Source organism: Phlebotomus papatasi, chromosome 2, assembly GCF_024763615.1.
Source record: "Phlebotomus papatasi isolate M1 chromosome 2, Ppap_2.1, whole genome shotgun sequence".
In the NCBI taxonomy this organism is placed as follows: domain Eukaryota; kingdom Metazoa; phylum Arthropoda; class Insecta; order Diptera; family Psychodidae; genus Phlebotomus; species Phlebotomus papatasi.
The window spans coordinates 18,521,358-18,547,253 of NC_077223.1; the positions used below are offsets into that span (position 1 = coordinate 18,521,358).

General features: G+C 35.5%; 1 protein-coding gene across 7 annotated transcripts in view; it reads left to right on the top strand.

Moving 5' to 3' along the window:
- The window catches only part of LOC129802920 (protein 4.1 homolog), a 47,052-nt gene extending 29,746 nt beyond the window's left edge, over positions 1–17,306 (top strand). The window contains exons 5-13 of one of the 7 annotated variants that reach the window (XM_055849135.1): positions 3,817–3,912; positions 6,292–6,379; positions 6,470–6,540; positions 6,916–9,735; positions 12,959–13,180; positions 13,583–13,675; positions 13,801–13,950; positions 15,610–15,720; positions 15,851–17,306. In XM_055849135.1, coding sequence (XP_055705110.1) covers positions 3,817–3,912; positions 6,292–6,379; positions 6,470–6,540; positions 6,916–9,735; positions 12,959–13,180; positions 13,583–13,675; positions 13,801–13,950; positions 15,610–15,720; positions 15,851–15,916 — 3,717 coding nt within the window. In that variant the 3' untranslated portion in view covers positions 15,917–17,306. The remainder of the gene's footprint in view (positions 1–3,816; positions 3,913–6,291; positions 6,380–6,469; positions 6,541–6,915; positions 9,736–12,958; positions 13,181–13,582; positions 13,676–13,800; positions 13,951–15,609; positions 15,721–15,850) is intronic. The other 6 variants (XM_055849136.1, XM_055849137.1, XM_055849139.1 and 3 more) reach the window with 6 other exon arrangements.
- Positions 17,307–25,896: the final 8,590 nt, after the last annotated feature.

The window sequence follows — 25,896 nt, forward strand, 5'->3', positions numbered from 1 at the left end:
AAAGGTGGGAAATCGTCCAGAGATACTGTCGGAATGAATCTGTGTCGTTAATTGCCAAATTTTATGGAAAATCACGAAAGGTTATACATAAAATATTCAAATATTATAGTAATGAGGTACGAGTACATCTGAAAAACGCGACTTGGAACATGTAAAACTACAACCTTTTATTCAGATTGGTCTTGCTTACCAATGGAATATTGCGAGCCACCCAAACATTCTTACCATTTTTTCTTAATATGGGCTTGTTTTTGTAACAGTAGGGAGCTGTGTTCCTTCAGCAGTCAACTGACTGTGAATTTTTGGAGCAGACATCATTGGATCACTATCAGAGATACTTACAATGCTGTTATCAACCCTCTGATTCGATACTCTAGGTCTGCCAGTAGCGTTTTTCAGATGTACTCGTACCTCATTACTATAATATTTGAATATTTTATGTATAACCATTCGTGATTTTCCATAAAATTTGGCAATTACCGACGCAGATTCATTCCGACAGTATCTTTGGACGATCTCCCCCCATCTTTCAACTCCTTCTAACATGCCATTTAAACTTAAATTATGAATTATTAAAAAAACAGATTATTTCTTGTTATTTATCATAACTCTTATACCCATGTATTTTACCATATACAACTTTAGAAATGTCCAAACCCACCATTGGCCTCTCAAATGACATAAGCTCAAAATACAGCCAGTTTGTTTTAAGTTAGTTGCATGTTTTTGACCATTTTGAGTAACTTTTCAAATGAGGCAACAAACTTTTGACGCACGAATAATGAACAAATTTTGGAAAACAAATATTTTTTGTATGAAATAATTTTTTCGAACTACATAAATAAGATCTACGGATTACAAGCAACTAATTCGCAAAAAGAAAAATTTTAAAAAGTACTTTTCTCTATCTTTTTTTGCACCTGGTTTCCCGAACATATATGAGGTAACAAACTTTTGACACCTACTGTATCTCCTAAACTCCCGATGATTCCACTGCCGTATAGAGTAGAGTATTCTCTCTCGCTAATGACAGGCATTGGGGCATCTTCAATGTCCTCAGAATCTAAGAGGTGATCCCTTACAAAAGAAGTTCTACTTCTCGGCTTCCAATAAGTCCAATAAGCCCCAAATGCGATACGCCTGGCCAAATGCTCTCACGGCATGCAGATTTACCCTTAACCGTGAATTCGTCTAACAAGGAAACAAGGGGATGCACGTGTCTAAGGGTTGACATGGCAATTACAATTACAAGAGCTTCCCCATTCACACAGAAGACGACTCACCCTGAACTGTGATTGGTATCACAGGCAAGAAACACCTTGGTCATAAATGATCAGTTTAAATCTAATTGCTTCTCTCTCTTATCCACACACAATGCCTTCCCTGTCTTTCAAACGCATATGCGTGGCCTTCCCGAAGTATAGGGCCGAAGTGTAAAACTTGCATTATGGTGGTAACGGGGGGGGGGATATTCACTACCCCTAGCTATTTAAAAGAGAAATTCGTCACAATATGCATCCAGAAGGAAGAAGGGTTGGAGAAAGACTGAAAATAATGCTAATTAAGTCGAATTACGAAGGTCCCCAGTAAACTCCAAGTAACTATTTTTGATTATTTGGCTAGCTTTGGTAATTGGTGGATAAACATACAGGCAATCAGCATATCGTGATGCGGGTGATTTTGATCCCTCTTGTTCATAAGATTTTCTTTGATTCTAGAAGTAGCACTTAAGGATGATTTTGATCGATCATATCTACCATGACTGATCGGTAATTACTATCCTTGAGTTCTAGAATTAAAGCGAAGCTTACGAACAGTAGGGTGGAAAGTTACCTGTATCTACTGTAATGTTTTCTCGCATCCTCAAGTAGAAATAATCCGTGATAATTCCTTGACATTAATGAAATAACTGAATTCAAAAGGGGGAACAATCGTAATTTTCGGGGTTCTTTTACTGATCAATTTAGGTTTTTCACTGTCTAGTGGCAATGAATATTTCAACAAAATGTTAAAAGATCTTTAAGGTTTACATTCGGGAAAGCATAAATTATTACAAAACAAATTTTTAAAAAAAATGACGTATAGACAGTAAATATTTTGTTTTGTAAATAAATTTAGAAGCTCAGCGCGTGAGTGAACGAGATGGCTATAATTCAGTTTCACGAAATTTTACGTATAAACGTTTTGGCTATCTGAAAGAAATATAGTTTCATGGCTAACGCTGAATAACTTTTGTTTTGCAAATAAGTTTCTGACATTTCAGTTAAAGTGAATGAAACCTAAAACTCTAGTTATGCCGCTCACTCTTATAGGCAGTTTCGAAAACCTTTTTACTAAACAGAAGTTATTATGCGTTGGGTATTATAGTCGTCTCGCTCTCGTTCGCTGTTGATGAGCAATCTAAAATAAACCTAATTAATAAAGTTCATATGTCAAATTTAAATTAAATTATTTTGACCCCTGCACACCTTTTAAATCAGGAATATTTCATGAAATCAAAATTCACATCCCTTTCTTTCTAATAAGTTGTGCATATGTTTATCCGACTTTTTTGCACTCTTCTTCTTCTTCTTTTGAACATCACAACAAATTGAATTTTGATTTTGATATATAATTGTAAAATGTTTGAGAAAGAAAAGGATGTGAAATTTTATTTCATGAAATTTTCTAGATATAACAGAGATTCTTAAATACCTATTTTTCCAAAGAATGATTCCTCAGGAGAAAGCGCGCTACCTTCGGACGACTCAAGCTTCGCACAACTCTGTATTTTTTCCATGTTCTTAATGGATTTGGTTCATTGTTCTTTCAATGGGTCAAATTTATCAAAAACATTTTGAAAATAATGAATTGTTCAAAGCTTGAGTCGTCCGAAGGTAGCGCGCTTTCCCCTATCGTGTTATGTTTTTTCTATTTAGAAATCATTTTCATTCTAATGCCCAGAGCACAATAACTTTTGTTTGTAAATATGTTTTCAAAATTTTCTATGAGAGTGAGCGAGATGACTAGATCTAGATCTCACTCACTCTCATTAAAATGTCAATAACATGTTTACAAAACAAAAGTTATTGTGCGTTGGGCATAATGATCAGCGCACAATAAGTTTTGTTTGTAAACATATTTTTAAAATTTCCCATGAGAATGAGCGAGGTGACTAGATCTAGATCTCACTCACTCTCATTGAAATGTCAAAAACATGTTTAATAAACAAAAGTTAGTGTACGTTGGGCATAATGCTCAACGAACAATAACTTTTGTAAAACTGATTTTGACATTTCAACCAGAGTGAGTGACACCTAGTTCTATAGTTGTCTCACTCGCTCTCATACGAAATTTTGAAAACATGTTTACAAATAAAAAGTTATCATGCATACGTCATGATTATTTCAAAAATAAATTCATTTCTCTTATTTCCTATCTAATTATTGTGAACAAAATTGGCTAGTATGCACGAAATTAGCGAATGAATTAGTTTCACTAAATTTAGATCCTTCATTCTTTTACTTTTATCATTTTTTTTTTATAATTATTTATTCTATTAGATTACTATTAAAAAAATTGGTTGAGAAATTATTATTTAATAAAAAAAAAGAATGGAAAAATTGACCAAATTAATTCATTAAACAAAAAGAAAAAGATTGCAATTTTTTTCTAACACAACTAACGAGTGTTTTTCTTCCCCTCCTTTTCACACATAACAAAAATCTTCTGTGTGTAATGTGTGTTAACACCTGTATTTTAAAACTGAATTGTGCCTAAAAAAAACCAAAAAAAAAATACAAACTGAACCAAAAATGGGTTTGCAAAATGGATCAGCTGAAGCGAGAATCCAGCACAGGAACAGCTTCAGCCTCATCACAGAGCTCCCTCGAGGGAGAATATGAGACAACAGGTGGATCGAGTACTGATCAGGTTATTTTTTTTTCGTAACAAAGCAAGAAACATCAAACTTTTTTTTGTACTATTGTCCTGTTTGCTCTCAAATTCATCTTGCTCTTCGTACTTTTTCTATTATCCTTGCAGAGAATATGTGATCGTTTTTTTTCTTTACTTGAATGTTTGTGTTATATACAAATATTTTTGTGATTTTTTGCGTTTTTATTTGGCTTTTTGCTGCTGCATTGCAGTGAAAAAATATTGTATTCAAATCAATCTATTTCTGTTTGGCATTTATTTTTTAGTGGCCTTGGCTTACAGATAACGTTTAAGAAGAATTATATATATATATATACATATTTGACATACCGCTCAAGAATATCTGAAAATTATTTTGATTTTTCCATTCTTTCATCGAAAGTGCTTAAATTTATCACAAAGAAATTATCTAGAGTACTCGCCGAAAAGCAATTTTTTGAAAGTACTATCTTTTGCATTCTGTTATACTTAAACTTGCATGCTTACGTGCATGTTTCAGGCACTGCAATTTGTACAATATTGCTTTTTTGTTCTCATTGAAATGGTCTTCAGACTAGAGACTTATGGATGAGACTTAGCGCTTAAGCTTTAAAAACTAGAGATTTTACTAAGTCTTTGTTGGAACGAAGGCATGATGCTTTGTTCTTAGCTGAGAGGTGATGTCGCACTCATTCAATGCGGCGATTGTTTGGTTAAGCCTTTAAGGACTAGTGGGACACTGCTGTCCCAAAAACAAAAACCATTTTTTTCTGACTTCTTTGAAACCATAAATTTAGTCATGGATGAAACCAATTATCTCGGACAACACACCATCTCCTTTTAAACCGAGACAATACGAAATTTGATTTCGATTCAACGGATACGAATTTCGATTTTGCTAAAGAACGACTGATCCTTAGCATCGATCAAAGAATTTATCCCAGTTATTGTTTTCTAAATACTAATAAAGGGCTAGATAAACCAGGAAGAAGCAATATCCTGGAAAGGACTTCCCACTTAATCATTTCCAAATAGTCTTTAACCGAAAGACATCCGCGCAGTAATCAAAACAGCTCATCATAGTTCATTACGCACAACTGATCCTACAAAATACAGAGCATGAGCTTGGAATCATGAATATGTGGCTTTGCCATCAATATCGAGGTATGATCACTATGGTGTCACATATAAGTTTAATATCTTTTGAACTACGAGAATGGCAAAAAATAAGACAGCAAGTATTTCATCTTTCCTCTCTCTCTCTTATTTTCCTAATTCCTATAAAATTGGCAGTCACTAAATTGCTCGAAAACTGACCGAATCACAGTTGGTACGCATGGAAAATTGCTAGAATTGCCTTTAATACGATTTAGAGGATTTAGAAAACAATTGATACGAACAGTAATATCGTACTCATCGTATTACTCTACTTGAAAAATGTGTGTGGTGTGCCCTGGCGTTATCTTGATGGAACACAACACCCTTCATATTGGCATTGGCCAATTCTATGCGCTTCTGGTCAATTGCTTGGTTCAATCTAGTCAGTTGTTGACTATAGAGGTCAGAATTGAGCGTATGGCCATTGGGCAGTAGCCCATAGTGGATGATTCCCTTCTAATCCCACCAAATACAAGGAAAAAACTTTTTGAACGTTAATCCGGGCTTGGTGATCGTTAGGGCCGGCTCCAGGGGCCTCTCGACATTTCATTTTTCCATACGTTTTTGCATAGATGCACTGAAGACTATTGGCAAGTTTTTTCCTAAAGAGAATTGACTTATTAGTCTGATATATTTCGAAATTGTGCGTTAAAAAAAGCTATCATCAAATACATATTTCATAATGTTCGCCGAAATAATGCAAGAACTACGAAGAAATTTGTTTAAGTCGCGGTGCAATATCTGCAAAAATTTTACAAGGAAAAGTGAAAAATATCTTCACTTTTCATTAGGCTTGATGGGCCCCTTGCCGGTTTATTACGCTTGGACCACAATTTTTCCGTCTGCTGTTCTCATATGAGCCCCATTTCTCATCGCCAGTTACCATTCGTTTCAAAAATGGATCAATTTCTTTGCGTTTATCTAAGTACTAAGTCTCAATTTAGATTTGGTTATCTTCAGTCATCAACTAAGTCATCTTAGTGAGGAGCTAAGCATGAATCTCATGTCTAAAGGCCGTATTTGGTAGAATTTATGTTTTTGGTTTTCATTTTTTAGATAAAATTTACAGAAAATATCGCTTTCATCGTGACCAGGAAGTATGTTTATAATTGGTAAAAATCTGCTTTTCTGTTTTACTATCTCATTTGTATTTTATTTTTGGTGGAGGGGCTTTTCGCGAGTTATTTTTTATTTTTTGGTTGACAAAAATTAAGGCTATGCAATCTTCTTCTTTTGCAGAAACCTGTCGGTGGCGTATCTGTTTTGCCTTCAAAGAAGAAGGATGATCCTAAGGAGAAACCAGAAAAACAGGCAACTGCTGTTAATGGTAAGATTCATTTTTTAGAAATACTTGTAAAGATTTAATTATTATTCTTTTTTTTTGTTAATATTCTTAAAATTTGTGGAAAATTTTCAGGTAACGAAACCGATCCGAATGATTCAACTTTGAATACATCTGATGAAAAGTCTCCAACTTCGAAGAGAAGGGTAAGTTAAGTTGATTGATATTGTTTGAAATAAAAATCTTTTAAGAGAAAATCAGTGTCTATAAGGCATTCTACGTTTGCATTTTGCTACAATATATATATATTTTTTATAGTTTGTTGATATAAAATCCAATTGAATTATACCGTAGCTTTGGATAAAGTAGTTTTGAAAGGCAGCATCTTAAGTACCTTTATTGAGCTTAGCAATATCTATAGTTTTCCCATAAGATTGAGTGTTTGAACTTATTTTATTTTTTGTATCTCTTTTATTTCTTTGCAATTCCAAAATCACCCTCCTGCCTAAAAAAAAAAAACAAAAAACAAAAAACAAAACAATTCCTTAATCCCTGGAAACAAAATCAAAATCAATGTTTAGGGATTGGGAATCTTCTCCTCAGGCAGGAAGAAGGATAAAACACCACCCAAGGATAAGACACCGCCCAAGGATAAGACACCACCTAAAGATAAAACACCACCTAAAGATAAGGCACCGTCTAAAGACGAAAAGAAAATTGCCGTTGCTGTGGAAACACCAACCACAGGAAAGGAACAAACCCAACAATCTGGTTTTACGAAACCGTATGAGTACACTGATGACGATCCAAATGTCAGTCCATCGAGGAAAAATTATACTCAAGGTGGGTTTAGGTATGACCAAGATCCTACGATTCGGGCAAAGGATCAAGATGGTAGTGGTGGACAATTGAGTCCAAATTCTCAGGCTAGACGTGCCACAGGTCTGGCATTTAACTATGCTCCTGGTGAAGATCAGAAAGTCAAGGAGGAAGCAGTTAAGAGACAGACAGGTGGGGAATTGTCACCGAAAACAAGGGAGAAACTTGCTCGTGGCGAATTGTCACCCAAGACCAGAGATAAGTTACTCAAGGAGGGTAATTTGTCACCTAAGACCAAGCAAAAGCTTTTGGAACCCATTAAAATTGGAACAGGTGGATCGTATTCGCCCAATAAGGATACAGCAGCAGGTCTTGCCAAAGAGACAGGACCTGCAGGTACCTACAAAACCCTTCAGGACCCTAATGCTGCTCTCTTGAATGCCGAGAGGCAAGCTACAGGAAGAGCTCCTGTAGTAGCAGCAGCTGCTGTTGCAAAGCCTCCGGCTGAGCCGAAGAGGAAGAAGGTGAAGATTATGGTGGTTGTATCCAAATTGGATCCCAAGACCAAGAAAATGGATCCTTCGTCTGGAACTGTTGAACACAGTACGGGTATTTTGGATACAGAAACTGGTAAAATTGAATCCAAATACGGAGTAATTGATCCCAAGAAAGCGACTTTGGAAGCCCTTGATGAAAGAACGGGTAAGGTAGAAACCCATCAAGGAACCATTGAACCCAAATCTGGACATATTCACCTGACATCAGGAGTTATGAATCCGGACACAGGTAGGATTGATGATAGTCTTGGTGAGGTCATATGTGTAGCTCCTGTGGATAATCCAATGATGGAAGTAACCGCCATCACTGGAAAGATTGATCCAACAACAGGAAAGGTTGATACTGTGAACGGAGATGTTGAACGTTCTAAAGGTGTCTTTAACGTTCAGTCAGGATTCATTGATACCAAGTACGGACAATTGAATCCCAAGACCGGTGAGGTAAGAACTGTGGATCCTAAGTCAGGAAAAGCACAGTCTAAGAAAGCCCATGTGGATCCTGTTACTGGACAAATCACATTGACGGGTGTTGTTGATCCCAAAACCAACAAAGTTGATCCTCAACTGGCTCATTTGGTTGCTATTGGAAATCATTTGGAGCCTGTTGTTGAAGTGGTCGGTGTTGCAGGTAAAGTTGACAAGAAGGGTCTGATAGACCCAAAGACCGCTACAGTTGAGGCATCAACTGGACAAGTTGATTCAGATACTGGGAAGATTGATACAAAGTATGGACAATTTGACTTGGTCAAGCATACAGTAACTTTTGTTGATCCTAAGAGTGGAAAAACCGAAGTTAAGGATATCAAAGTTGATCCAGCAACAGGTCAGGTTCTTCTCAAAAATCAAGTTAATCCCAAGAGTGGAAAACCAGAGAAGGACTTTGGTCGATTGGTTTCACTTAGAATTGTCCAAACACGTCTTGATCCAGCCACCGGTAAAGTAGTTCCAGCTGAAGAGGTAAAGGATGCAATTATTGATCCTAAAACCAATCAGATTTGGGTGCCTGCTGGAAAGGATCCCAAGACCGGTGAAGCTCTGTATACATCGAGTCAAGTTGATCCAAAAACTGGATATGTCATCACAATTTATGGGTATCTCAATAAGAAGAACAATGAAATTGAGAAACAAACAAAGGTCGATCCGAATCTTACAAAAGTCGACGCAACCACAGGGCAAGTATTTGCTGCAACTGGTGAAAGGGATCCTGCAACGGGTGAACCCCTGTTCAGTGCCTCCCAAGCAGATCCCGAAACCGGTGATGTGTACACAAAGGTGGGAAAAGTTGATCCAAAAACAGGAAAAATTGTCCTCGTTAAGATTGTTTTGGTAACGAAAAAAGATGAACGTGGAAAACCGAAAGAACTCTCACCGGCAGAGTGTGAGATTGATCCAGAAACTGGTAGAATTAGCAATGTCTTCAGTAAAACTGTCTATGTGTACAATATGGTTGATCCGATTACGGGTGAAATAATTGAGGTGGATCCAAATGATCCACGAGTTGCTGGTGCCAGGACCACTGTAGTCCAAACAATGTCCCTTACTGGTGAAATTGATCCCGTTACGGGACGCATCAAAACCGAATATGGCCTTATTGATCCCAATACAGGGGATATTGATCCAGCGACAGCTGTCACAGATCCAGTTACAGGAAAGAAGATTCTCAATTATACCCAAATTGATCCAGCACACTTTGGCAAGGAAGTCACTACGACAAAAGAAACCGTTCCAATTACACGCGAACAATTCTTTGAGGGTATTAAACATCTACCTCGTGATGCCCTACGACGAGACAGTGAAGCTAGCTCTGAGGGTGATGTGGCTCAATATGCTAGCGATGGAGCTGGTGTTAAGGATGTCAGTGCCAGTGGACAGAAGTTGGGTAAATACGTGACACCACCAACAGTGGTGAAGACAACAACGAAACAAGTGATGACCCGCGATGAAGGCGGTGTCACGCATGCTGTTGAGGAAGAAATCCGCAATTTAGGCACCGGAGAGGTGACATACAACACGCAGGAACATAAGGTACGTCCTCATTTCAATTACCATCACTGTTTCATGCGCATTTGACTTTAAATTCAAAGAATAGGCCTGTAATTCGTAATGACAAATGGCCTAGTCAGAGAATGATAGGAAATACAGGTAATGTGTTTAATCAGGTGGTTCCCTTGTCCCAAAACAAAATGTCTTGCTTCTTGTTCATTTGAGTTCAGAGTTTCAAGCATGATTTGTGATAAAGCACTTTGATGTTTGAAGAAAGTTTCTCACCAACAGATGTCAGTAAGTCGGTTTTGTGATTATTGGTCGTACAATATGTTTGACCAAAATTTGATTTACTTGTCCTTAGCTTCGTAAAAACCACAACAAATAGAACACAATTCTCTTTTGTGTAGTGGGTAATAAAAAAAAGACCAACATGAAACAAATTCTTAATTAAAAAAAAAGGAGATAAAATATTAAATTTGAAAGAAAAGAAATTAAAAGAACTAGCGTACAAACCTCAGTCTGGAAATGTATATGAATCCCCTGAGACGAGTAACGAGGGCCCTGAGCATCACGGAAGTACGTTATAGTAAATACACTAGATGTCTGTGACATTGTATCCCTGCTTTTCGTAAGCTTTGCTTTATTTAAAGAACTTAAGGATGATTTTTAGACTATCCCTGAATGCTTGAATCAAAGAAAAGCTTGCGAAAAGCAGGGGTGCAAAGTCAGCCTAGGAGTTCAATGCAAAGTCACCCGCGTCTGCGTTACCTTTTATATAGAAGAGGCCAGGAAAATGTTTCCACGTCTGCTTTAGGCATAATGTCTGAACCCTGGCTGACCTCTCCTTCTCAAGAGAAAAGCTAAGTATACCAGGCTTCTAGTCGAAATGAGACGATTGAGAAAGACAAGAGAACGCGATTGAAGGAAAGTTGGGAGGTCGTATCCAACAAACACGTACCTATACGAAGTAATGTGGTAACAGGAGCCTAGAGCGCAGATATAGCCTACACAGTTATTAAAAGCTACTATCAGGCGGCGTATAGTTGCGACAGGAGCAGGCGTGTATCACAGGGTGTGATGTCCCGCTAGGGTCTAAGGGTGTACAGTACATGGGGTAGTTAATTTTTCACCTTTAGTAACGCGATTTGGATAATTACCGAAAGAACTAAATCGCGGGTGCGATCTGTCGAGATGAGGTTTTTTCTAAACGAATAAAAAAATACTCGTTGTTAGCAGCTTCTCTCCAATGCTTAAATCCCCCGTTTTTATTTGAATTGATAGGTTCCCACAAATGAATTTATTGACACAACTCTCTCTATTGTTGAGGGAGTTACTCTCTGGAATGAACTTTCTAGAGAGGAGAAACGGCGGCTTATCCAAACCTTTTTGGCATCTTAGTTTGCTTTTTTTCCTTTTGCCTAAACGTGAGACAGATTTTTTTTTTCAAATGATGCAGATAACTTATACAACCTGAAAAAGAGCATTTCCATCGTTTGGCTCCGGAGGTTGGTCACGAACGCTAAGACGGCGATGGACGCAAGCATTACTTTCTGACAAATCTTTATATCTTAATACATGTATCCTTTTTTTCTGCTTTCAAGAGCACCAGCTCAAAAGCATTGTTATTAATAAATATACCAAAAATATATCAAAATATCATAAAGATGTCTCTGAGAACGACACCGATTTCTCCTAAGAACGTTCCTAGTGTTAGCATGTGAGTTAGACGGGCTTCAGACCTAAGTCTTAGCCATATGGCTTAACTGCTCTAATTTTTTATCAATTAGGATTTTTTGGAAAAAAATCACTTAAAATTTGACCTCCCAAAAAACAATAAAATTGCTCGCTATTCAGGATTTTGAGACCTTCGGGAAATGGGATGGGCTAAACCTCTAGTCTAAAGACCGCTTTACCCCTTTGTGAGGGGTATCGTAGAGGGGATTAGTATTGAGAGTTAGTTCATGTTGGATCGTCGTCGTAGGGAATAGATCGTTAGGAGGCACACTGAGGGTTCTGGAAAAACCTCTGTCGGCCAAAGCGTTCATCCACGCGATTGCTGTAAGGGCTCCGCCCTTACAGGTTTCCTGACGGACCGTGAAGATCGAATCCTGACGGATTCGTGAAGATCGAATGAGAAACGCTGCTGTTCGGGAGTAAGAGATGATTAAGTAGCGGCTTTTCATGTCAAGAGATGACAGTTCCGCTGGATACGGTATGTTGAATTGCGTGAATTAAAAGAGAGAAAGGTGGCTAAAGGATCGAGAGGCATGGGAAGTTAACCTTGATATCCTAAGCCGGCGACGTCATTACTATCTAGCGATTGAAAATAAATCCATGGATAAAAATATCTTTCAATGGAAAAATTGCTTCACAAAGCAGATAGAAGTCACTGGACACTAAGTTAGGTGGAAACGAGTGATCAAGCAATACTTCAAATCATCGAATATAGATTTTTTATTCGAGGGAGTTTTTTAATAAATTGTTTTGATGTGCGGTATCTTTTCCCGGACAGTTTTTAATGTTGTTGTTATGCAAAATATTCGCAAAGTAACCAGAGAGGCGACCGACAAGGAAACTCGTCAAAAATGCAAGTAAAAAGCAGTGAAATAACGTATTTTCATGGAAGGCTATAATTCATGCGAGCTACCCATATGTCAGCGAGAGACATTGAGCGTTGTAGAGGACAAAACATGTTGAGTTGGGAGTACAAAGCAACTTCTGCTCAATGAGTGATCTAAATAAAGTGCCCATTGAATGGATACCGTTAGTGTTAGCATCCGATCTCGCCTCTTCCAACTACAATGAGTAACAGCTATTGCCTTAGCGTTAGCGGTGCATAGAAACTGGGCTTGGACCGAGAATAGTACACCACTCTCTGGGAATTGTTTATAGACAAGGGTTTTGGGTTCGGGCTATGATAGAGATAAAGAATGAGAATTAATTAGTTCGATCACCAACTGGGTAAAAAATTAGAAATTCATTTAGAAGATCAAAGAATGATTTATCAGGCTAAAAACAAATTAAATGCAGAAAAGTATATTTAAAGATTAAAAGAGGAAACATCCTGAATATTTAAAATCATGAACATTTTATATCACATTAATTTCATTGTGTGAATGACATTTGCATGAATATTCTGTTGGATGTTGTGCCGCAAAGGCAGAATGAATATAATGCTTGTGAAAATGTTCATCCCGGAGAGAATACTGCGAAAAGAAAATCCGTTGTGGATACTTAGTACAATTCCTCCCTACGAACATAGGCTGACGCACCCACAGACGATACGTCGGGCGCTTATGTAACTGCCACTGCTGTCACGACACGCACGGCTATGACTCACGAGGATCTCGGCACAAATGCCAAGACACAGCAACTCGAGGAGAAGACAGTTGCCACGACACGCACCCACAATCTGAATCGACAGGAGCAGCGTGTTGTGACCCAGGAAGTTAAAACTACAGCCACTGTCACAAGTGGCGATCAGGTGAGACTGGAAATTGAAAAGGATGAAATTCTGATAAACTAGCCTGATTCTTCTTGAAAAAAAAAATCAGAACATTTTCGTTGATTGCTAGATTTTTGAAGAGTTTCATTCCCTGTGATTGTTGATAAAAATAAAGAAAATTAGTTGTTAGGAAGGGATTGATCGAAAAATTTCTTTTTCTTTTCCTTCCTGACATAGCACTAAACATGAAGTAACTAAAAGTCCTTTTCCAAGTAAATCCTACTATACATCCTGAATAAAAACATCCTTTTTGAATATTGCACATGCTGCTAATACAATTGCCTAATCTTGCACGAAATTTGCCACATTTATTTTATTGTTTATTTTTCATTTGCTCGTGATACCCCACAAAAAAAATACTCATATGGTTGAAATGCTTAGTATGGTCGGCGAGATAGTGTCTCATCCGCAAGTTCTGGCGATTCCGGAACACCTATCGACGGACCCTTTGAGGGTCCGACGAAACCCTATCAGGTTTGTATGATATTCGTCAAAAAATCCAATTATTTTTAAACATTGAGACAGGAGGTCAATAATAAATACTGGAGAGGAAAGCGTTTCACCAAATTCGTTAGTAATTTTCTTGCGATAATCCTCAGGGCGATCCCAATGTGCCAGCGGTGCCAGTAATACCACCAAATACGGAACAGCATCGCGTAACCGTGGACGAAAATGAGTACAATGAACAGGGAGAGATCATTTCATCACAGACCGTGTCGAGCAAAACAAGGACCGTGGAAACAATCACGGTTAGTTAATTTTTTTTTAATTCTTTTCTTTTTCTCTAGATGTTGTGTTTTATTTTGGACATTTGAAAAAAGCTTGATAATCTTTTACACTTTGGCCATGATGTAGATACTTTCGAACTAGAAAGTTCATTCGAAAATAATAGAGATTAAATTGAAAAGTAAGGACGAAATTTTAGCCTACACCATTTAGACCATCTCCTAAACAATATACTAAAAAAAAGGAAAAAAAAACAACTAAAGTAAGGGAAAGTGTTCTGATTTCGAAAATACAAGCATTCGTATATTTCTAATTTCTGGAATGTACCAAAAGAAACTGATCTCTCTTAGTTAGTCAAACTACAGTAGACTCTCTCTCAATTGGGCATTTGGGGCAAAATGTCATCGGGTTTATCGATAGATTTGGGCGTCAAAGCCTTTGTAAATTCCACAAAAAGCGCTCAATTATAAAGGATCACGATAAAATAGAAAGAACTACAGCGAATTTGTGCGAATTAACTTCATAATTAAACATGAAAATTTTCAACAAAATTTGTCGCCCGATTGTAAAAGAGCCGATTGAGCGAGAGTCTACTGTAATCAGACATATAGAAAATTTGAATTTTTATAGAATCATGGGCCATTTCCATTGAGAAATGTCTCAACTAATTTGTTAGAAAATTTTCAACTCCATATGAAAAAATGGTGCTTTTATGAGAAAGAGTTCAATTTGAAGCTTAAAAATAAAAATTGGGAACAGTTTTCTACACTGTTCCCATTGGGAATACTGCCATCCATCGAGTATTCATCTGCCACTTGCATGCCAGTGAGTTGTCAGCTGAACAAATTCTTCCTATAAAAAAATTGTTTTCACTTCACAGTGAAGGTGTTTTTAGGTAAAATTCAAATAATCGTGCAATGGGAGAAAGTTCCTTTGTGCGGAAGTGGGATACGGTATGCCAAGAAACCTAATTTACGGTAAAGGCGCGTGGAAAAAAGTACAATTACTGTTTTAAAGTGGTATAATGGTTAGAAATTCCCTTTATTATCTCTTTCAATCCTTCAATTCGCATATCAAACCACTAAAGATATCCTTTAGCAGTGATTTCATGAAGGTTTCGGTTGTTTAAATTCATTTTTATCAAAAAGTTAAATTAAAAACACCAAATGTCGACGAGATAATTCAGATTCAAAACTGAGCTTTATTGTGAGCTTTTGTTTGAATTGTGAATTACAAGAATCTGAAACTGTTCTCAATGGAAATGGTCCATTAAAATGCAAGTTTCTGTTTGAAAATATTTAAAAAAGAAATTCGAATGTCCTTACGGGTTTCCCTTCTAAGACAAATTTTCATTTTGTTGCACTTATGCCTCATTTACATGATAATAATTGATGGCACAAAACACTTTCCAGTTCTCAAGTTAGTTCTCAACTGTTACTAATTGCTTTTGAATCAAATGCTTAGAGGGCAGATTTCGAATATACCTGGCCATATTCGACATTTTTTCACGTGCACTTTATTCGAAAATAATTGAGAACAGTTTGGAACTAATTTGAGAACTAAAAATTCAATACAATTTTACATCGTGTGAATTTAGCTTTAGATTTTACCAAGACTCAGAACTAATAATTTATGCAAAAACATTCATCAAGCTTTTTTTTTAATTCTAATTTTCTAATCAGTACAAAACCGAACGAGATGGTGTTGTTGAGACACGAGTTGAACAAAAAATCACGATTCAGTCTGACGGCGATCCAATTGATCATGACAAAGCATTGGCTGAAGCTATTCAAGTAAGTTTTTCGTAAATTTCTTTTTATTTTGTAATGTCCAATTTGTTGTATTTTTTTTCCGTCTAATTTAATCCCAAAAGTTCGTTGAAGAGGTAGATATTTAGAAAAATATTATTTTGAATTTCAACAGGAAGCCACAGCCATGAATCCCGACATGACAGTGGAGAAAATTGAAATTCAGCAGCAGACACAGTAAAGTAAGTGAAGCGATTAAAGAGGAGAAAGGTGTGCTTTTATCGGTGGGATTCTATTAATATTATCAAAAAAAAGATGCAAAAGAATAAGAGAAGATTTAAGAAACAAGAACATAAAATATGTTTTATAAGTGTGTTAAGATTTAAAGAGGAACCTAAAAGGTTTCCCATTATCTCATAAGATGAAGAAAAGAAAATGAAGAAATGCGATACAAGAAATTTCATTTTTTTTAAGTGTGTCTATAAAAAGTGAAGATGATTTCTTCAATTTACAAAATTTTTCCTTTTTCCCCTCAAAAAAATTATTTTAAGTAAAATTCAGTGTTTTCTAACTTACAAAGTGAAAAAAAAAGAAAATAAAAATTGAGGAAAACAGAAAGCAGATAAATGATAAATATTGAAAAAAATATCGTTGAATGTGCTTTATATGGCGGCTTTCCTCTTTGAGAGTTTGAAAAAGTGAAAAAAAAATCTGAAATTAATATGCTTTTGTCGCTGAACTAAAACAGTATAAAACTTCCCAAATTCTCTTCAATCTCTTCAACACTCAATTTCGCGCTTTAAATGAATAAATGTGCGATAAAAATTGACCCAAGTGTTCTATATGAAATTTTTTGGAAATATTGCTTAAAAATTTTGAAAAATATTTTGATAAGAAATTAGAGAGATGTTTATTGAGAAAAATAAGCTAAGAAGAAGAAAAAAGAGATGTTTAAAAATTGAATGCAATGAAATCAATCGTAGAAATGCTCCTGAAATTTTCGAAAAAAAAATGAAATTGGATTTAAAATTCATTAACTCATGTGCACTTTTCATTTTTTTACGTTATTTTTTTTATTTCTAATTTTCTATTTGAGACACTTCACTTTCATTTTATTCTTATGTTCTTTTATAACATCTACATTCCATAATTTCATAATTTGTTTATAATTTTTTTTTCTAATTATTATAATTTGTCACATTTAATGCAGAAAAAAATTGTCCCAATTATAATTTTTGTTTTTTTCTTTTCGAAGAAATAGAGTGTAGAGAAAAAAAACAAACAGAAAATTGAGGGAAAATTCATCATGTATTATCACATATTTTCACATATTTTCTTGCTTTTAATTCTCAGATTAAAAAAAAAAAACTTACAATTTAAAAAGACCATGCCACTTTTGTCAAACATAATTTTTAAAATCTCTTCTTCCTCAGAAAGCAAAATATTAAATGTTGGTGCAAATGATAAAAAAAATAAAATGAAAAAAAGCACAATTTGGGCTCCAGAAAAGAAATTGCATTTAATTGCTGAGAAAATTTAAAGAAGAGAGTATAAAGTTGCAAGAAAATAATGAAAATGCTATTCTAAATGTAATTTGTAACATGAAATAAAATAAAATGCAAGTCATTGTATTTTGTCTTTTTGTGTCCTTGCTGAATCTTAGATATTCTGCTTCGAAAGTTTGTTAAATTTTGTTGTAAGTAATCATTCGACAGGTGCTCGATTGTTCAAACGGAATCAAATTCTAGTAAGTAGACAATTTTCGGTGGTTATTGTTTGTTTACAATATAGGCCTAAAAATTTATTTTTTTGGTGCCAACTTTGGGGGGTCTATCTCTTCTAGTTTAGGAGATATTCGCGTTTAAAGATTTGCATACAATATAGGCCTAAAAATTTATTTTTTTGGTGCCAACTTTGGGGGGTCTATCTCTTCTAGTTTAGGAGATATTCGCGTTTAAAGATTTGCATACAATATAGGCCTAAAAATTTATTTTTTTGGTGCCAACTTTGGGGGGTCTATCTCTTCTAGTTTAGGAGATATTCGCGTTTAAAGATTTGCATACAATATAGGCCTAAAAATTTATTTTTTTGGTGCCAACTTTGGGGGGTCTATCTCTTCTAGTTTAGGAGATATTCGCGTTTAAAGATTTGCATACAATATAGGCCTAAAAATTTATTTTTTTGGTGCCAACTTTGGGGGGTCTATCTCTTCTAGTTTAGGAGATATTCGCGTTTAAAGATTTGCATACAATATAGGCCTAAAAATTTATTTTTTTGGTGCCAACTTTGAGGGGTCTATCTCTTCTAGTTTAGGAGATATTCGCGTTTAAAGATTTGCATACAATATAGGCCTAAAAATTTATTTTTTTGGTGCCAACTTTGGGGGGTCTATCTCTTCTAGTTTAGGAGATATTCGCGTTTAAAGATTTGCATACAATATAGGCCTAAAAATTTATTTTTTTGGTGCCAACTTTGGGGGGTCTATCTCTTCTAGTTTAGGAGATATTCGCGTTTAAAGATTTGCATACAATATAGGCCTAAAAATTTATTTTTTTGGTGCCAACTTTGGGGGGTCTATCTCTTCTAGTTTAGGAGATATTCGCGTTTAAAGATTTGCATACAATATAGGCCTAAAAATTTATTTTTTTTGGTGCCAACTTTGGGGGGTCTATCTCTTCTAGTTTAGGAGATATTCGCGTTTAAAGATTTGCATACAATATAGGCCTAAAAATTTATTTTTTTGGTGCCAACTTTGGGGGGTCTATCTCTTCTAGTTTAGGAGATATTCGCGTTTAAAGATTTGCATACAATATAGGCCTAAAAATTTATTTTTTTGGTGCCAACTTTGGGGGGTCTATCTCTTCTAGTTTAGGAGATATTCGCGTTTAAAGATTTGCATACAATATAGGCCTAAAAATTTATTTTTTTGGTGCCAACTTTGGGGGTCTATCTCTTCTAGTATAGGAGATATTCGCGTTTAAAGATTTGCATACAATATAGGCCTAAAATTTTTTTTTTTGGTGCCAACTTTGGGGGGTCTATCTCTTCTAGTTTAGGAGATATTCGCGTTTAAAGATTTGCATACAATATAGGCCTAAAAATTTATTTTTTTGGTGCCAACTTTGGGGGTCTATCTCTTCTAGTATAGGAGATATTCGCGTTTAAAGATTTGCATACAATATAGGCCTAAATTTTTTTTTTTTGGTGCCAACTTTGGGGGGTCTATCTCTTCTAGTTTAGGAGATATTCGCGTTTAAAGATTTGCATACAATATAGGCCTAAAAATTTATTTTTTTGGTGCCCACTTTGGGGGGTCTATCTCTTCTAGTTTAGGAGATATTCGCGTTTAAAGATTTGCATACAATATAGGCCTAAAAATTTATTTTTTTGGTGCCAACTTTGGGGGGTCTATCTCTTCTAGTTTAGGAGATATTCGCGTTTAAAGATTTGCATACAATATAGGCCTAAAAATTTATTTTTTTGGTGCCAACTTTGGGGGTCTATCTCTTCTAGTTTAGGAGATATTCGCGTTTAAAGATTTGCATACAATATAGGCCTAAAAATTTATTTTTTTGGTGCCAACTTTGGGGGGTCTATCTCTTCTAGTTTAGGAGATATTCGCGTTTAAAGATTTGCATACAATATAGGCCTAAAAATTTATTTTTTTGGTGCCAACTTTGGGGGGTCTATCTCTTCTAGTTTAGGAGATATTCGCGTTTAAAGATTTGCATACAATATAGGCCTAAAAATTTATTTTTTTGGTGCCAACTTTGGGGGGTCTATCTCTTCTAGTTTAGGAGATATTCGCGTTTAAAGATTTGCATACAATATAGGCCTAAAAATTTATTTTTTTGGTGCCAACTTTGGGGGGTCTATCTCTTCTAGTTCAGGAGATATTCGCGTTTAAAGATTTGCATACAATATAGGCCTAAAAATTTATTTTTTTGGTGCCAACTTTGGGGGGTCTATCTCTTCTAGTTTAGGAGATATTCGCGTTTAAAGATTTGCATACAATATAGGCCTAAAAATTTATTTTTTTGGTGCCAACTTTGGGGGGTCTATCTCTTCTAGTTTAGGAGATATTCGCGTTTAAAGATTTGCATACAATATAGGCCTAAAAATTTATTTTTTTGGTGCCAACTTTGGGGGGTCTATCTCTTCTAGTTTAGGAGATATTCGCGTTTAAAGATTTGCATACAATATAGGCCTAAAAATTTATTTTTTTGGTGCCAACTTTGGGGGGTCTATCTCTTCTAGTTTAGGAGATATTCGCGTTTAAAGATTTGCATACAATATAGGCCTAAAAATTTATTTTTTTGGTGCCAACTTTGGGGGGTCTATCTCTTCTAGTTTAGGAGATATTCGCGTTTAAAGATTTGCATACAATATAGGCCTAAAAATTTATTTTTTTGGTGCCAACTTTGGGGGGTCTATCTCTTCTAGTTTAGGAGATATTCGCGTTTAAAGATTTGCATACAATATAGGCCTAAAAATTTATTTTTTTGGTGCCAACTTTGGGGGGTCTATCTCTTCTAGTTTAGGAGATATTCGCGTTTAAAGATTTGCATACAATATAGGCCTAAAAATTTATTTTTTTGGTGCCAACTTTGGGGGGTCTATCTCTTCTAGTTTAGGAGATATTCGCGTTTAAAGATTTGCATACAATATAGGCCTAAAAATTTATTTTTTTGGTGCCAACTTTGAGGGGTCTATCTCTTCTAGTTTAGGAGATATTCGCGTTTAAAGATTTGCATACAATATAGGCCTAAAAATTTATTTTTTTGGTGCCAACTTTGGGGGGTCTATCTCTTCTAGTTTAGGAGATATTCGCGTTTAAAGATTTGCATACAATATAGGCCTAAAAATTTATTTTTTTGGTGCCAACTTTGGGGGGTCTATCTCTTCTAGTTTAGGAGATATTCGCGTTTAAAGATTTGCATACAATATAGGCCTAAAAATTTATTTTTTTGGTGCCAACTTTGAGGGGTCTATCTCTTCTAGTTTAGGAGATATTCGCGTTTAAAGATTTGCATACAATATAGGCCTAAAAATTTATTTTTTTGGTGCCAACTTTGGGGGGTCTATCTCTTCTAGTTTAGGAGATATTCGCGTTTAAAGATTTGCATACAATATAGGCCTAAAAATTTATTTTTTTGGTGCCAACTTTGGGGGGTCTATCTCTTCTAGTTTAGGAGATATTCGCGTTTAAAGATTTGCATACAATATAGGCCTAAAAATTTATTTTTTTGGTGCCAACTTTGGGGGGTCTATCTCTTCTAGTTTAGGAGATATTCGCGTTTAAAGATTTGCATACAATATAGGCCTAAAAATTTATTTTTTTGGTGCCAACTTTGAGGGGTCTATCTCTTCTAGTTTAGGAGATATTCGCGTTTAAAGATTTGCATACAATATAGGCCTAAAAATTTATTTTTTTGGTGCCAACTTTGGGGGGTCTATCTCTTCTAGTTTAGGAGATATTCGCGTTTAAAGATTTGCATACAATATAGGCCTAAAAATTTATTTTTTTGGTGCCAACTTTGGGGGGTCTATCTCTTCTAGTTTAGGAGATATTCGCGTTTAAAGATTTGCATACAATATAGGCCTAAAAATTTATTTTTTTGGTGCCAACTTTGGGGGGTCTATCTCTTCTAGTTTAGGAGATATTCGCGTTTAAAGATTTGCATACAATATAGGCCTAAAAATTTATTTTTTTGGTGCCAACTTTGGGGGGTCTATCTCTTCTAGTTTAGGAGATATTCGCGTTTAAAGATTTGCATACAATATAGGCCTAAAAATTTATTTTTTTGGTGCCAACTTTGGGGGGTCTATCTCTTCTAGTTTAGGAGATATTCGCGTTTAAAGATTTGCATACAATATAGGCCTAAAAATTTATTTTTTTGGTGCCAACTTTGGGGGGTCTATCTCTTCTAGTATAGGAGATATTCGCGTTTAAAGATTTGCATACAATATAGGCCTAAAAATTTATTTTTTTGGTGCCAACTTTGGGGGGTCTATCTCTTCTAGTTTAGGAGATATTCGCGTTTAAAGATTTGCATACAATATAGGCCTAAAAATTTATTTTTTTGGTGCCAACTTTGGGGGGTCTATCTCTTCTAGTTTAGGAGATATTCGCGTTTAAAGATTTGCATACAATATAGGCCTAAAAATTTATTTTTTTGGTGCCAACTTTGGGGGGTCTATCTCTTCTAGTTTAGAAGATATTCGCGTTTAAAGATTTGCATACAATATAGGCCTAAAAATTTATTTTTTTGGTGCCAACTTTGGGGGGTCTATCTCTTCTAGTTTAGGAGATATTCGCGTTTAAAGATTTGCATACAATATAGGCCTAAAAATTTATTTTTTGGTGCCAACTTTGGGGGGTCTATCTCTTCTAGTTTAGGAGATATTCGCGTTTAAAGATTTGCATACAGTATAGGCCTAAAAATTTATTTTTTTGGTGCCAACTTTGGGGGGTCTATCTCTTCTAGTTTAGGAGATATTCGCGTTTAAAGATTTGCATACAATATAGGCCTAAAAATTTATTTTTTTGGTGCCAACTTTGGGGGTCTATCTCTTCTAGTTTAGGAGATATTCGCGTTTAAAGATTTGCATACAGTATAGGCCTAAAAATTTATTTTTTTGGTGCCAACTTTGGGGGATCTATCTCTTCTAGTTTAGGAGATATTCGCGTTTAAAGATTTGCATACAGTATAGGCCTAAAAATTTATTTTTTTGGTGCCAACTTTGGGGGGTCTATCTCTTCTAGTTTAGAAGATATTCGCGTTTAAAGATTTGCATACAATATAGGCCTAAAAATTTATTTTTTTGGTGCCAACTTTGGGGGGTCTATCTCTTCTAGTTTAGGAGATATTCGCGTTTAAAGATTTGCATACAATATAGGCCTAAAAATTTATTTTTTGGTGCCAACTTTGGGGGGTCTATCTCTTCTAGTTTAGGAGATATTCGCGTTTAAAGATTTGCATACAGTATAGGCCTAAAAATTTATTTTTTTGGTGCCAACTTTGGGGGGTCTATCTCTTCTAGTTTAGGAGATATTCGCGTTTAAAGATTTGCATACAATATAGGCCTAAAAATTTATTTTTTTGGTGCCAACTTTGGGGGTCTATCTCTTCTAGTTTAGGAGATATTCGCGTTTAAAGATTTGCATACAGTATAGGCCTAAAAATTTATTTTTTTGGTGCCAACTTTGGGGGATCTATCTCTTCTAGTTTAGGAGATATTCGCGTTTAAAGATTTGCATACAGTATAGGCCTAAAAATTTATTTTTTTGGTGCCAACTTTGGGGGGTCTATCTCTTCTAGTTTAGGAGATATTCGCGTTTAAAGATTTGCATACAATTTAGGCCTAAAAATTTATTTTTTTGGTGCCAACTTTGGGGGGTCTATCTCTTCTAGTTTAGGAGATATTCGCGTTTAAAGATTTGCATACAGTATAGGCCTAAAAATTTATTTTTTTGGTGCCAACTTTGGGGGATCTATCTCTTCTAGTTTAGGAGATATTCGCGTTTAAAGATTTGCATACAGTATAGGCCTAAAAATTTATTTTTTTGGTGCCAACTTTGGGGGGTCTATCTCTTCTAGTTTAGGAGATATTCGCGTTTAAAGATTTGCATACAATTTAGGCCTAAAAATTTATTTTTTTGGTGCCAACTTTGGGGGGTCTATCTCTTCTAGTTTAGGAGATATTCGCGTTTAAAGATTTGCATACAGTATAGGCCTAAAAATTTATTTTTTTGGTGCCAACTTTGGGGGGTCTATCTCTTCTAGTTTAGGAGATATTCGCGTTTAAAGATTTGCATACAATATAGGCCTAAAAATTTATTTTTTTGGTGCCAACTTTGGGGGTCTATCTCTTCTAGTTTAGGAGATATTCGCGTTTAAAGATTTGCATACAGTATAGGCCTAAAAATTTATTTTTTTGGTGCCAACTTTGGGGGATCTATCTCTTCTAGTTTAGGAGATATTCGCGTTTAAAGATTTGCATACAGTATAGGCCTAAAAATTTATTTTTTTGGTGCCAACTTTGGGGGGTCTATCTCTTCTAGTTTAGGAGATATTCGCGTTTAAAGATTTGCATACAATTTAGGCCTAAAAATTTATTTTTTTGGTGCCAACTTTGGGGGGTCTATCTCTTCTAGTTTAGGAGATATTCGCGTTTAAAGATTTGCATACAGTATAGGCCTAAAAATTTATTTTTTTGGTGCCAACTTTGGGGGGTCTATCTCTTCTAGTTTAGGAGATATTCGCGTTTAAAGATTTGCATACAATATAGGCCTAAAAATTTATTTTTTTGGTGCCAACTTTGGGGGGTCTATCTCTTCTAGTTTAGGAGATATTCGCGTTTAAAGATTTGCATACAATATAGGCCTAAAAATTTATTTTTTTGGTGCCAACTTTGGGGGGTCTATCTCTTCTAGTTTAGGAGATATTCGCGTTTAAAGATTTGCATACAATATAGGCCTAAAAATTTATTTTTTTGGTGCCAACTTTGGGGGGTCTATCTCTTCTAGTTTAGGAGATATTCGCGTTTAAAGATTTGCATACAATATAGGCCTAAAAATTTATTTTTTTGGTGCCAACTTTGGGGGGTCTATCTCTTCTAGTTTAGGAGATATTCGCGTTTAAAGATTTGCATACAATATAGGCCTAAAAATTTATTTTTTTGGTGCCAACTTTGGGGGGTCTATCTCTTCTAGTTTAGAAGATATTCGCGTTTAAAGATTTGCATACAATATAGGCCTAAAAATTTATTTTTTTGGTGCCAACTTTGGGGGGTCTATCTCTTCTAGTTTAGGAGATATTCGCGTTTAAAGATTTGCATACAATATAGGCCTAAAAATTTATTTTTTGGTGCCAACTTTGGGGGGTCTATCTCTTCTAGTTTAGGAGATATTCGCGTTTAAAGATTTGCATACAGTATAGGCCTAAAAATTTATTTTTTTGGTGCCAACTTTGGGGGGTCTATCTCTTCTAGTTTAGGAGATATTCGCGTTTAAAGATTTGCATACAATATAGGCCTAAAAATTTATTTTTTTGGTGCCAACTTTGGGGGTCTATCTCTTCTAGTTTAGGAGATATTCGCGTTTAAAGATTTGCATACAGTATAGGCCTAAAAATTTATTTTTTTGGTGCCAACTTTGGGGGATCTATCTCTTCTAGTTTAGGAGATATTCGCGTTTAAAGATTTGCATACAGTATAGGCCTAAAAATTTATTTTTTTGGTGCCAACTTTGGGGGGTCTATCTCTTCTGGTTTAGGAGATATTCGCGTTTAAAGATTTGCATACAATTTAGGCCTAAAAATTTATTTTTTTGGTGCCAACTTTGGGGGGTCTATCTCTTCTAGTTTAGGAGATATTCGCGTTTAAAGATTTGCATACAGTATAGGCCTAAAAATTTATTTTTTTGGTGCCAACTTTGGGGGATCTATCTCTTCTAGTTTAGGAGATATTCGCGTTTAAAGATTTGCATACAGTATAGGCCTAAAAATTTATTTTTTTGGTGCCAACTTTGGGGGGTCTATCTCTTCTAGTTTAGGAGATATTCGCGTTTAAAGATTTGCATACAATATAGGCCTAAAAATTTATTTTTTTTGGTGCCAACTTTGGGGGGTCTATCTCTTCTAGTTTAGGAGATATTCGCGTTTAAAGATTTGCATACAATATAGGCCTAAAAATTTATTTTTTTGGTGCCAACTTTGGGGGGTCTATCTCTTCTAGTTTAGGGGATATTCGCGTTTAAAGATTTGCATACAATATAGGCCTAAAAATTTATTTTTTGGTGCCAACTTTGGGGGGTCTATCTCTTCTAGTTTAGGAGATATTCGCGTTTAAAGATTTGCATACAATATAGGCCTAAAAATTTATTTTTTTGGTGCCAACTTTGGGGGGTCTATCTCTTCTAGTTTAGGAGATATTCGCGTTTAAAGATTTGCATACAATATAGGCCTAAAAATTTATCTTTTTGGTGCCAACTTTGGGGGGTCTATCTCTTCTAGTTTAGGAGATATTCGCGTTTAAAGATTTGCATACAATATAGGCCTAAAAATTTATTTTTTTGGTGCCAACTTTGGGGGGTCTATCTCTTCTAGTATAGGAGATATTCGCGTTTAAAGATTTGCATACAATATAGGCCTAAAAATTTATTTTTTTGGTGCCAACTTTGGGGGGTCTATCTCTTCTAGTTTAGGAGATATTCGCGTT